Source organism: Phocoena phocoena, chromosome 17 (assembly GCF_963924675.1).
Source record: "Phocoena phocoena chromosome 17, mPhoPho1.1, whole genome shotgun sequence".
Lineage (NCBI taxonomy): Eukaryota > Metazoa > Chordata > Mammalia > Artiodactyla > Phocoenidae > Phocoena > Phocoena phocoena.
In genome coordinates this window covers 39,881,167-39,895,771 of record NC_089235.1, presented here as the reverse complement: position 1 = coordinate 39,895,771, position 14,605 = coordinate 39,881,167, and the positions used below count along the sequence as shown (strand labels likewise).

At 38.2% G+C, this 14,605-nt stretch overlaps 1 protein-coding gene across 2 annotated transcripts in view; it reads right to left on the bottom strand.

Annotated features, from left to right (window-relative positions):
• The window catches only part of ESRP1 (epithelial splicing regulatory protein 1), a 57,344-nt gene that overhangs the window by 19,742 nt on the left and 22,997 nt on the right, over positions 1 to 14,605 (bottom strand). For both annotated transcript variants that reach the window (XM_065895068.1, XM_065895069.1), the window contains exons 11-13: positions 13,240 to 13,458; positions 10,811 to 10,997; positions 7,545 to 7,713 (exon numbers count right to left, since the gene is read on the bottom strand). In XM_065895068.1, the coding sequence (XP_065751140.1) occupies positions 7,545 to 7,713; positions 10,811 to 10,997; positions 13,240 to 13,458 (575 nt within the window). The remainder of the gene's footprint in view (positions 1 to 7,544; positions 7,714 to 10,810; positions 10,998 to 13,239; positions 13,459 to 14,605) is intronic.

Below are 14,605 nucleotides of genomic sequence, written 5' to 3'. Positions count from 1 at the left end.
GTGTTACAAAGACCATATATTTTTGGAAAGTGACTGGAGAAACAATGTTTTAATCCTAGCAAGTGCAAAAGATGGAGTCACTTTTCACGTAGGAAACTTCTGAACTAACTTGTTCATCTGAAATGAACAATCTCAAGAAGGATGACTTTTCAACATTCTTTTTGAGTTTAATACTGAGGCAGAAGGACTGATGATCACATCTGGATTCTCAATTTCTGTTAGCTCTTCCTAAAGGCTGTACAAGCTGCTCTGTGCCTGTGCATCTACCTCTTGGAGAAAGTTTAAGTAACCAACAAATATAAAAACACTTCGGAAGGAATAAAGAAATCTTCTAAGAATCTATTTCACTGAAATTGTAAGCAAATTTAGGTACTGTCAAAATAGTTTGGCAACTAAACTTACCCTAATTATGTCAAAGATTACCAAAAACAAACAAAAAAACCCCCTACTACAGTTATCATAATATGCTCCAAATACATAGTAAAGTTACAGACCGCTTACTCAAAACAAGAATTGCCCTCACAAAGCTTCATTTTAAATTTGACAACGGAATCCTATAGTAGAAATTATTTTATAAGTAATCTTTTTGCTTGATTTAAAGTGTAAAATGATAACAACTGATCTTCTTACATGTTTAGAAAACAGTAACATTTTTAAAAGTAATATTTTGATGAAAAATCTAGATGAAGAAGGAAGCAAAACACACTGTTAACCGTGGACATTTGTAACAGAAGTAACAAAAGACAACAATTTCCAGAGAGGCACATTTACAGAAGTTATTATTTTGTAAACTATTTTGGCGTTCTGTTTTTTAAATGAGCTTTTGTCTTGTTTTGGAATAGGAATAGCATACAACATTGAAAGGTACAAATACAGAGCCAGCAGTATGACTCCATCACACCCCTCCCCCTCCAGATCAGAACCTCTCCAGAAGCAATCCCATTCTAGCTTCGTGGTTATTATGATTTGATTATTTTGAACTTAAATGGAAAATGTTTGCTAATAAAGCCATTTTGCTTTTGGTTTAAAAAAGGCAGCTTAGGGACTTCCCTGGTGGCACAGTGGTTAAGAATCTGCCTGCCAATGCAGGGGACACAGCTTCCAGCCCTGGTCCGGGAAGATCCCACATGCCATGGAGCAACTAAGCCCATGCGCCACAACTAATGAGCCTGCGCTTTAGAGCCTGTGAGCCACAACTACTGAGCCCACGCTCTAGAGCCAGCAAGCCACAACTACTGAAGCCCGTGAGCCTAGAGCCCAAGCTCCACAAGAGAAGACACCGCAATGAGAAGCCCTCACACCACAACAAAGAGTAGCCCCTGTGCAGAAACAAAGACCCAAAGCAGCCAAAAGAAAAAAAAAGGCGGCTTAAAAGACCACATAACACACAGTAAAGAAAATCAAAAGTCATTACTCTGTATTATTAGATAAAATTCATAGACAAATGTCAATTTTTCCTTTTAGCCTATATCAAGGTAATGTCTTAAAGATATACCAAGGAAACGCTTAAATAGGGCAACGGAGGCAAAATAGGTCTATCAACATTGGCACATGTGTTTTCGTTAAGTTCTGCTTTAACTAAAGTCATTAATGCTTAAGAATAAGGTGCTTAATTTAAAGATATATTGGGCACATAAACAGCAACAGGTGAAAGAAATGATCTCTAGGTTTTTGTGCTTTAAAATGTTCTGCGGGTAAGGGTATAGCAGGGTACGCATGGAAACAGATGATACAAGATTGGGAAATATTGATATTGTTGAAATTGGGTAATAAATATTCTCCCAAATTATGTTAGTTTGAAAATTTCTGTAATAGATTCTTTTAAAGTTATGCTTGAAAATAACATGTATAATACCATCCCCATTTTGTAAGAAAAAAAATCCTTAGGGAAAAAAAACCTTACACATTGAAATCAATCAAGTGTTTGGGGTAATGAAATTTTTTTTTCCTTGAAGTTCACTGCACTTGATAATTTTCTACAATGCTGAAAAGAATTTTAAGCATATTTTAAATTCCCTGGACTGCTCATCATATGAATAAGGTCTTTAGACTAACAAATGACTATTCCATGAAACTACACTGAATTCTCAGGGACTGATAGTATAGACTGAGTTGCCCACAGCAGTTCCTGCTTACATCATTTAGCAATGTCATTCAAACTAAAAAAAAAAAAAAAAAAAAAAAAAAAAAGAGTTGTTCCCACCAACAAAAATTATCTGGTGCTTCTCCGTTGTAAAAACATTGCCTGATATTGCATTAATATTGCATTGTTACAATGTTCTAGTATAATTTCACTGCATGCCGAGTTCCAGTTTGCATTTGTGGCACTAAATGTTTAACTTATAAAAAGAATTTTTTTAAAACAAGAATTCTTTCTTTTTCTTAGTCCTATCAGAAAGCTTTTGGGACTTCCCTGGTGGTCCAGTGGTAAAAAATCCGCCTTTCAATGCAGGGGATGCAAGTTCGATCCCTGGTCAGGGAACTAAGATCCCACATGCGGCGGGGCAGCTAAGCCCGCATGCCACAACTACTGAGCTCCCGCGCCTCAAAGAGAGAGCCTGCATGCCACAAACTACAGAGCCCATGTGCTCTGGAGCCTGTCCTGCAACGAAAGATCCCACATGCATCAAGGAAGACCCTGCATTCTGCAACTAAGACCTGATGCAGCCAAAAATAAATAAAATACATACTAAAAAAAGAGAAAGCTTTCAATAAGTAAATTAGAAAGTAAATTTAACTTTACATTTGGTTGTCAAATGTTACCACTGTGAGAAACTACTTAAAGTGATATGGAATGCCTCTGTACTGTTTGTTACAACCTTGTGAACCTATACTTATCTCAATAACAAAAGGAAACTGGAATAAGAAAGCCAAGTGTTCAAAATAGGAAATGCATGCATCTCTCAGAGGCTTGGTATTCTTTTTGGCTCAAGTGCAAAGAATTTCAGAATAGAATACAAGAACACCACACAACAAACCAAGCATTGCAGAATGCCTCAATATTACTAAATATACGTATTCATTGCTTGGGTAGAAAGAATGATTTTACAAGTAATGGTTATGTGAAAAACATAAAAGTCCCCTCCCACACCTCCCAAACCTTTCTCATGGGTATGCAAGTAAAGCATCACTCATTAAAAATGTCAAACATCCCTTGCCCTCTCTTTTGGTTCAAGGTGATATGTTATTATTTATAACATCTAAAAGACATTTATGTTAATCCATCTTTCTTTAAATCACATGACATTTGTTTGAAGACTCAGCATGTGTCTTACCTGTGCTACTGCTTTGATGCAAAAGAGAATATTCTTTTCTAAGAAAAATGAGAGGTCAGAACAAAAGGTAGGACTTTATGTAATGGGAGAGACAAGGTGTGATAAAACAGAGTTCTGAGTAATAAGCAGGGTGGGCATGAACAGATAGTCCCTTCTAATTCTTCTGTACCCTGGGCTAAGCTCTGGGATACTGGGTAACCGAAATCTTCTTCCAAGGGGTGAAAGGAAAAACCAGTGTTCATAATCAGAAAATAGAACCACTTGCTTTAATTTCACTTGCTCTTCAAGATGCTGTTGTTACAGCCACACATTTAGACTGCTAAAAACTCATTTAACAATGAGTTTTTAAACAAAAAGAAAGCAATTCACTGGTTCACTGTTTTCTCCTTAAATGTTCCTCAAGTAACCCAAATCCTTATGATGAAATACCCATCATAGGTTCTATCTCCAAATATACCAAGTTAGAGGAAATAAAATATGAACAAATGCCCACTAGCTGAAGGAGCCCTTTGAAGTCACTGACTTTGCACAGGGATGAACTCTGTCAGCTACTCTACACCAGAAAGGGTCCATATTTTATTAACCCTAATATTCCCAGTATGTCGCACACAGAGGTACTAAATTATAGTTTGCCCAGATAAATTCAAAGTTAAAAACAGTAAAACCAGTTACTGTTTTTGAGGGGCATACTTTTAAAAGTCTGCAAAATGTTAGCATATTGATGTTTTAAAGTAATGAACATGTGCATAATCTGAAGTCAAACGGACATATTTCATTTAAAAAGTGGATAACACATTTTAAATCAACTATACTCCAAGGTACGCTGGCCTCTCACTGCTGTGGCCTCTCCTGTCGCGGAGCACAGGCTCCGGACGCGCAGGCTCAGCAGCCATGGCTCACGTGCCCAGCCGCTCCGCGTCACGCGGGATCTTCCCGGACCGGGGCACGAACCCGTGTCCCCTGCATCAGCAGGCGGACTCTCAACCACTGCACCACCAGGGAAGCCCAATAAAATTTTTTTAAAAATTAAAAAAAAAAGTGGAGGGACAATATTGTGTAATAAACCATAATGGAAAAGAATATATAACTGAATCACTTTGCTGTACAGCAGAAATTAACACAATACTGTAAATCAATATACTTCAATGAAATATAAAAATGGAGGGAATTTAATTTTTTTTAATTTAAAAAGAGACAAACTCCAGAGCTTCTGATTCAGTATCTTGTTTTAGCCTAAAGTATGCTATCTCACACTTTCCTATGTATCAGAGAATAGGCCAAAATATACTTAAACATTTACATTACAGAGCCTCAAATGCCTTACAGTCATGTGATGTTAGAAATTAATGGCTTTCTCCCAAAACTGTAAAATATTTTATCGTTTTTGGAATTTGCTTTTTAAATTATTACAGATTTTAAGTATGGTTAACACCACATCCCCATGTTTGAACACTTTGTGTCAGTAATTTCACTAGAATTAGGGAAATGTAAATTAAGAGAGTGAATCATACTAGGAGTTATTTGGAAATATTAATTTAAATATAACACACATGACTTTTGATTTTAAAATCCCACTCCTGTGAAACTGTTCTACAGAAATCGAAGTATTTAAAGATCAATACAAGTTTTGTTTAACAGAAAAATAAAATTAAATGTCTATAAAAATAAAGGAATTGTTAAATTATGATATATTTTCATTCTTGGGATATCATATGGAAGTTACAAGAGTGAGGTATATATACAGATATTCCTTAGGAAAGAAGTCAATGACATACTGGCAAGTTAAAACAAACAAACAGACAAAACAAAACAGTGGGCAGTGTGTTAGTACGCCACATTATTTACAAGCACACAGATACGTGTATGTTATCAAACTGATAGTAGTGGTTACTTTTGGACTTGGTGTTGTGTAGAATGGGAGTCTACTTTTACTCACTACTTCTATCCTCTTAGACTTAATAATGAGGACATTACAAACTTTAAAACCACTAGTAGGAAAAAAAAAAAAAAAACCACTAGTAGAAAAAAATTAACATGTAAGCAGGGGCCCAAAATTACAGGAGCTATTAAGCCATAAATGTCAGTTCCGTTTGCCTTTGGGGCTTCAATTCAAGACTCAAGTTCCCATCTCACTATGATGGAAAACTATTTCTAAGAGATTCCTTCTTTTAACAGTGTCCAGATAGCAAGGCAATGGTGGAACTGGATACTTTGCAAGTGTATTATAGGCACAAGAAATTGCACCAGGCATCCGGTGGCACAACGCATTCCACTCCTGACATTCTGATGGTGTAAGACAGGAAGACAGAGATCTTTCTTATAACCAGAGCCACTACCAGCAAGTGACTGTCACAGGGTCTAGAGAAGGTGACAGATTGGGATTGGGCTGGGTGTCTGACGTGGTACTCAACCATGAACAATTAACAATTACTCATGCTTCTGAGCCCTTTTTCAAGCTTTCAAAAGATGGCCAGCTGATGATTATCATGGCTTTCTCCCTATTCTTCTTCCCCAGGAGAATAAAGAACATTTTCAAATCACAAAACAAAACAAACAAAAGGAACATTTTCAATAGCATTAATGAATGTTTCTAAAAAAATTAAACAAATTTAATTAATAGTGGCTACCAGCGTCACTGCTACCAAGATTCCAAAGTTCTTGCTCCCTATTGGGAAACTGCAGATGGAGAGAGAATAAAAAATACAGCGTGACAGGGAATCCCCTGGCGGTCCAGTGGTTAGGACCCCACACCTCCACTACAGGGAGCCTGGGTTCGATCCCTGGTCGGGGAAGTAAGATCCTACAAGTCACGAAGCAAGGCCAGAAAAACAAATAAACAAACAAAAAAAAACCACACAGAGATCAGATAGGTAAGTTCCAGGCCACTTATCAAAAACCTCACATATACATTGGTGGATGTACTCAAAACATTTATTTTAAATAGCTTGAGAAGGAAAAAACAAGGCCTGGTATACTTATAAAAATTTTTGAGCAATATTGCTTGTGCCAAAGTAAAATTTTATTTTAATGAAGTGAACTGGTTAGTAGCTAAACACTTTTTTTTTTTGGCTTTGCAGCATGTGGGATCTTCCCCAACCAGGGATCAAACGTGGGCCCCCTCCAGTGGAGGTGCGGAGTCCTAATCAATGGACCACCAGGGAAGTCCAAACAAAGACTTTAAAAAAAAAAAATTTTTTTTTTTTTTTGAAAAGAAAATTGAGAACGAGAGGTTATTATATATACAAGTTAGAATCACAGGCAATCAGACCTGGGAGGGACTCCAAAAGCGTGGCTGATCTGATCATTTTGTAACAACCAGAAAGGTCAAGTGAATTGCCTCAGGTAGAAGAACAGATGAGACCAAAACTCGGGTCTCCCAATTTCCAGACTGACAAATTTCTCTCCATTATATCCTGCTGCCTCCAAGAAATTGAGGACAACTAAAAATAATCAGATTTAAAATATGTAGATTCTAATAAAGTACTGAATAATCTCATTCTGGACTTGTTAGTAAAGATTCAGAGAGGAAAGAATACAAGTCCTATAAAATTTAAAACAGTTTTTATTTATTTTGGGTTGACATGAATTCATGGTACTTAAAAATATATTTGTCATCATCATGGATTTTCCCATTTGTAATTCATTCACGTGATACTGCCACCCTATTAGAATGATTACTGTGCTACTAACAACCCTAAAATAGGAGGAAAAATGGAAAGTTGTATCCACACGTAACCTAAAATATCACGCTGAAAATAGATGGTTAAAAAATAAACATTTTGGGGAGGGGGAAGGGTGAGTTTTGACAGGGCGAGAGAGAGTCATGGACATATACACACTAACAAACGTAGTAAGGTAGATAGCTGGGGGGAAGCAGCCGCAAGGCACAGGGATATTGGCTCGGTGCTTTGTGACAGCCTGGAAGGGTGGGATGGGGAGAGTGGGAGGGAGGGAGACGCAAGAGGGAAGACATATGGGAACATATGTATATGTATAGCTGATTCACTTTGTTATAAAGCAGAAACTAACACACCATTGTAAAGCAATTATACCCCAATAAAGATGTTTAAAAAAAATAAATAAATAAAATAAAATAAACATTTTGGTTTGTCTTGAAACAACCTTCTTGGTCAGAGATATGAGCAGAAACTGTTGCTGGTCATGCTAACCTTCAACGTGGCAGACAACATTCTTTTGTGAACTCAGGCAGCGGCTACTAAAGGAGTCCTTTGTTTCTGTCCCTCATTTCCACTTCCATCAGAGCCTTACCTGGGGTAGTACGCTGTGTAGTTCATGAAGAGCTGGGTGCCTGCTGGGTAGTATGCTGTGGAGGGCTGCAGTGCTCGTGGATTCAAGAGCACAGAGGGCTGATAAATGGCAGCTTCAGGAGGAATAACGGCTGCAGGAGCTGGAAATGTGTAGGAGGGAGGAGACAGGCCTAAATAAGCAAAGAGAGAGACCTTGAGATATATTTGTAGTAGTTGACACATGTGCTAGCACTAAAGCTACAAGGTCGCTGTTCCATATATACATTCGAAAGAAAGAGACCAGTTCTGTATACCATCCCAAGCATCTTCCTCTTGCTTATATAGATAACACCTAGAAGCAATCTCAAATCTCACACACTCCGTCAACCTAAAGAACGGTTCTTAGTCTGAAACTTGGAAAAACCAGTATCAAGTGGACTTTCAAGTCTTCGCAACCATTTCATGACACGTGATTTTTTTTTCCCCCACTCCTAAGTGCCAGTTACCACAAAGTAACTCTTTGAGGAAAGAAACATGGGACAGACTGACATTTAGTGTAACTTCAGACCAAAAGCTGGGTTTTTTCCCCCTTTGAGCACTAGGCTGCTTGTTCATATTGTTATCTACTCTATAGGACAACATGAAGACAGTTATGATAAAACACTATTCACCAGGACCATGTATTATGCCAAAGCATAGACTGTGCCAGAGTAAACTGACCTAAAAGGAGTAGATTAACTCTGGATCATGTACACTTCAAGGCAACGCGGAAGATGGGTTTTTGACGCTAATCTACATCTTCAGACCAGTCTAAAAAATAAAAAAATCCAATCTGGGAGATAACCCTGTGCAAGTCTTCCTGAGAGTCAGCTGATTCAGATTAAATAGAAAGTAGAAAGGATGGAATTCCTTTGTCTTCTGGTTATGCAACATCTTCAAGGCCCGGTAACTCACTTAAGTCAGACCACTTGCTGGTCACTAATGTGTAGGATGAACACAACCCTCCAAGCCATCTGCACCCAACAGAATAGATAACTGAGAGGTTGACTGAATTTGGAATTCCTGACTCTAATTTTCAAACCTAGAACCACCTAATATATGTTGCAAATAGCTGAAGCCCACTGGATAATTTTCACAGGAAAATCTCTACTTTCGCTCTTCTTATGAGCTTCTATATGTCTATGGAGATGAGTGAGTCAGCTGAATATGGGTACATAAACCCAAGACCTGGGAATTCCCTGGTGGCCTGGTGGTTAGGATTCCAGGGCTTTCACTGCTATGGCCCAGGTTCAATGCCTGTCAGGGAATTGAGGTCCTGAAAGCTGTGCGGCACGGCCAAAAAAAACCAAAAACAGACAAACAAACAAAAAAACCCAAGACCAACATATTGATTTCATATTCAATTTTAGGGTACCTCCTTCATACCCATCAAAAATTGCTACATGGTAGATACCTAATGTAGATAATTTTAAAATTATGATCCCTGGCCTAAAAGAGTCCACAAGAAGGACAAACAGAACAAACCGAGGCACCTAAGTCATAAAGAGATTGTCACCTAAAGCGAGTTGGCAGGAAAAAGAAAGTCCAGTAGAACAAGCATATTAGCATGCATAAATTAGAATTCTGATTTTTTAATGAGTGAACTCTTCCACTAAATTGACAAATGGCCAAATTTTAAATAAAATTTTTAGAAAGTATTAAAAGATATGGAAATATATTTTATGTAAAAATGCATTTAGATTTTTTTTAAAAAAATTTTTTTTTTTTTTTTTTTGGCCGTGCATGGTGCAGCATGCAGGATCTTACTTCCCCAAAGAGGGACTGGAACCGTGCCCCCTGCAGTGGAAGTGCAGAGTCTTAACCACTGGACTGCCAGGGAAATTATTATTATTTTAGGGCTTGTGAGGGGGAAAAGGGAAGAAGTAAAAATCTTACGAAGTCTGTAATGATGACTTTTCCACCAGGAAGAGAGGAGTAAAAGGATATCACAGCAGAAGAATTTGGGTTATACATGATGGAGAAATTCCCTTATCTCATAATGCTTGACAGATTATCAGTACGGGAAATTGTAAAAGTTACTGATATTATCAGTGGTTTATGGACAGGAAACCTACAACTAAGATTACATTAAGATATCCACTTAAGCCCAATCATGAATTTTTAAAACTTGATACTCATTTATGATCAACTCTTAAGATATCCACCAATAGCAAGCAGCAGATAAATGGAACATTAGCAGTTAGGAATTCCAAGGGAATTAAAGGATTAAGCCCTACTGAATGTCCTATGAATAATACTTTATCAAATAGGTTTATTGGTGTAGATCCCTCTTTACTAGAAAGTGATGTCGTAACACTCCCCACTTTATTGGAATCAAGCACATAATCCAGTTTACTTTCTCAGTTATCTTTGGACTGTATTCCAAGTGCTACTTTCTTTAAACATACCCAGCATGCTTCCTAACAAGGTATGTCTTACTCAAAAGTGAAAACTTGGTCAGAAAATTCAAGTTTTAAACATCAGATCCCCAAATGTTCCTTAGTCACAAACCGGAACTTGGTCTCCCGACTAAAGGGCTTATTCCTCTCAAACAGGATTCCAGATGGCGTGCACCCAGGTGCCAATGAGCAACAGCATGGCTTGATATTAAGCACTGATCCTGCGATCCAATGGTAACTTCGGCTAATTTATTTACGCATTTGTATCTTTTTTTTTGTTTTTTACTAACTTGCTTATTCCAGATATCCTGGAGAGCAAGAGGGATGCTCTTCAGGTTATCCTTCCCCCAAAATACTTACTGCTCAAAAAAATTAAAAATGCAAAATGGGCATCAACTCGCCCTTCTTTAAAAAACACAAAACAAAAAAGCTTAATGTGTTGCAGGAAAAAAAAAAAGGATCTGTCCATACTTACTTTACCTTTAAATGTTATGTATTTAATATGTAATATTTATTACGTATTAAAGTATCTACATAGCCAGGTTGTCTCCCAGAGTCAGTGCTTATCTTGAGCACACTAAGCTTCAGAAATCAAGTGCTTATCACTGGAAAAGCAAGAATATAATCTGAAAGGAGGTATTTGTAGAATCTCTAATTATGGGTGTCCACAACCAAGGTCTTAAATGATTACCAGATACTACCGATTTCAGATGGGAAAGACTTATGTAACCACCTCACCTGCCTTAGAAAGAACCAGGGGCACAGAAAGTTATGAAAGCAGCTTAAGCACCTACCAGCATATAGCGTAGAATAGCGCCAAGACCCAAGAAAAACTTACATGGTAACTTACATGGCGGTGGGGATAAGCCATTTCGATTTAAAGTGCCCCCCATTAACACAAAGTTCATCTCCTCAGCTGAACACTGAAAGACTTCAACATATCTGTCCTTCATGGTTTTTTTATGACACTTCTGTGCAGCCATAAATGCTCTGTCCGCAGACTTCATCTGGATAAAGGCATCTCCTGATGGGCGTCCCTGAGCACGTGGGGGAAGAATAAAAACAAAAGGAGACTGTCTCCTTCAACAAGGAAGTGGTTGCTTACAAAACATGCACAGTGACAATCACCCATAGTACAGACATTTTAGCCATAACATCTGGGTGACAGTATGATCTACTGAAATCAGACTTATGTTTCGTCACCTAATCAACAGAATTGCCCACAAAACCTTGAAGAAATAGTTTTGAGAGCTCATAGCTGAATGTGATCCTTTTTGATTTTTATTGATTAGAATTAGATTTATGGACTTTTGCAAACGTCTCCTTGTGACTGCAGTTTCAAAGTAGAGGCTTGTATACTGGGTTTTTCCTTTCTGAAAAATCCGATTAAATCTTACTCAATTGAGAAAAGCTAGTAACAGAACCAGTATTAGAGCTTTACGCATCCTCCTACATGAAACTGAACAAACCACTGCTCTCTTCTGTCTTTCAAGTCTGTCTCTCACTGACCTGCAACATCCCTTCCCCTTCTCCCTGAAGCCTAGATTGGAATGTGGCTTGCGGATAGGGAAGGAGGAGAGGAATTGGGAGTTGCAAAGCACAGTGAAGGGTGGTGAGAGCTGTTATCATCAGCATTGCTTGGGAGCCCTTCTCTCACCTCTTCCCTTGCATCTCTGTTTCAAACCTTGGCCGACAGATGTTTATAGACATTTCCTCTGTTACTAATAGCTTGCTAAAAATCCTATTTAAAACAAAGCTGGTAGATGTCTGCTCCACAGAACCAGAATGCCTTAGTTTTCTTTAGCATAGATATTTCATGGGAGAGAAAAAAGGCACAACCAGCTTATAAGACTCCTTTTTTATTTTATGGATTTCTTTAAAGTCTCTAAGGGACTAGTTATTGCAAATTATTACCATGCAAGTTACCATAAGAGTTACCATACCAGGGAAGTTAAGGACACCAGGGAAACCCAGTCCAAGATGGAAAACTAACATCTTCGAGGCAGCTAAGAGCTTGTCCATCATCAAAGAAGCATTTCTCCCAAGTGTAGTCAAATAGGTCACAGGGTCAATGAGAGGCAAATCTGTCTACTGTTGTTAATCATAGAGTAATAATAGCCCCTACGTTATTAGAAGTGGTGACTCAGAGAGAACCCGAACAATTCCCTGGTGATGCTGAACTGTGGGGAATTTTACCCAAAACGAATCCCATCAGTGAAGCATGCCGAGAGGACTCCTAGTCAGATAAAATGCTGCATAGCTTCATATTGACGTGAGAGTTCGAATGAGCACGTGCCGGTGTGGAACACCAGACAGAGGCTCAATGTTTTCTGATTCCTTGTACCCAGTGGCACGCACCTTCCGGTGAGACAGGATTATGGTTATGAATGTGACCAAATCATCACATGAAAAGAGAAAGTGGGAAGCTAGCAGTTTAGAAAAAATTGGTGTTTGTAATACAAACCTATATTCAGACTACGATGCACAGAAAACATCTTACTTTCAAAAACTGACACTTCGCTTTTAATAAAGAGTTCCAAAATTTTAATTAGAACTACGTGCTTTATGGGTTTTTAAAGTCCTGCTTGTGATGGCACAAAATACTGGCAAATTGCCCAGCAACTAATACAATTAATTTTATTTAAAAAATGAGAGATACCAAGCCAGGAACTACTTTTAATATGCTTAGAATATATATATTGCATACTATAAGAAGCCGATTAGATTTTGATAGAGGATTCTCAACAATTCACTAAAACATCTGAGCGCCTTTTAAGATCACATAGTGTTCTAGGTGGTATAGATACAAGTTATTTTGGAGTTTGTACTCTACTGAATGTAATTTGATATCTACTATATATATGTGAAATAAAATAAGTCATTTCTAAACAGTCTATGGATACAAAATACTTAGGAGCACAGACGTGCTCCTTGGTTTATATATTGTCTATGATTGCTTTCACACTACAGCAGCAGAGCTGCAGACTTCAGTAACTGCAACAGTAAAATGTTGTATTAGACTGGTAATGTATTTGTCTCCTACCCGATGCTATTGATAATTTGATGGATATATGTGATGATGGAATCAGAGCTGAATTTGAATTACCATACCAATGATAGCATTCTTTCCAGAGTTCATCTTAAAGACCCCTTGCATTTATAGTTAAATCTTTCCTTTAAGACTTACTATACAACCGATGAACATTTGTTACCTTTTTATCGGAAGGGTGTATTTAATAAGAATAAGCAAATCAGTTTTCCAGTAAGTGACTTTCTTACCTGGTGATTCAATACCATGTGGACCCCATGAGTCCGAATATCGGTGGAAAATTCCCCCAGAAAGTCCAGGATATCCTCAATTGTGGCTGCATAGGGAAGACCTCGAAGGCGTATACAGTCTCTAATGTTTGTAGGGGGCACAAATTGCTGAGGTAGTACTGGAATAATGGGAGGGGTTGGAAGTGGAATGAGAGGGGCCGAGGAGAATCGATTCAGCACCTGTAGTCAAAGCAAAATAGAAGTGGTTTAGAGCCCCGCTACTCCAATGTTGTCTGCAGACCAGTGCTGACATCCCTGGAGAACTGCTAGAAATGCATAATCTCAGCTCCACCCTGACCTAGTCTTTATGAATCTGCAGTTTAACAAGATCCCCAGGTGATCCACAAGCATGTTAAAGTTTGAGAAGCACTCGTGGAGAAAGTTGTTCATGCTTTTCAGCTGGGAAAGCATGACACCAAATTTTGTGAGATGCCTGCTGAGGTATACACCACACACAACACAATGCACTTAGATTAAGGACTTATCCACCTGGACAAATGTCTCACTATCTGCCTTGAGACAATCTGTTGCTTTTATAAGAATCGGGACATACTGTTAAAATGTGGACTTATGTACAACCTATTAGATTTCATTTCACTAGTGTTTCTCTCAATATTGTCTTCACATTCCACCTCCAAACCCAAGAAATATAAAGAAAATGACCCAGCAAAATAACGACGGTCAAACAGTGACTGTATTATATTAAAATATGTCACATTTATAACGATGTATAAAGCAGAAGGCAGAATGGCTGGGTAATGTCAACCTGAAAAAAATCAATTAGTGAAAATAAAAATAATCACGTGAATTTGAGACAGTGGTAAAACAGCGGATCTTGACTATATTATATATACATTTTTTTTTTTTTTAATTTTTTGGCCATACTGCACAGCATGTGGGATCTTAATTCCCCAACCCGTGCCTCCCTGCACTGGAAGGCGGAGTCTTAACCACTGGACAGTCGGGGAAGTCCCTTGACTACCTTTTAAATTCACGGAATCCCGCTATCTTGAGAATGGATGCCAGGTCAGGTACAGTTTGGAGAAAGAACTGCTCCCAGGCAAAACTCATGTTACAAGGTTGTTGTCTACTTTTGTCTTAGTTTAGAATATGCCTACTAGTTGATAATACGAGGAGGTCCTTGTGCAAATGCCGTGTGTGGAATCCCCAGGATTTCTGAACCATTTACCACTGCAGCCTTTATCAGCTCATAACTAAAAATATAAGACAATCAATGAACTCCCCCCAAATTGCCCTAATTTCCTCACTCACACCCTGTCCAGTTGCTATCTGAATAAGAGGTGACAACAATCAAAGAGTAAACACA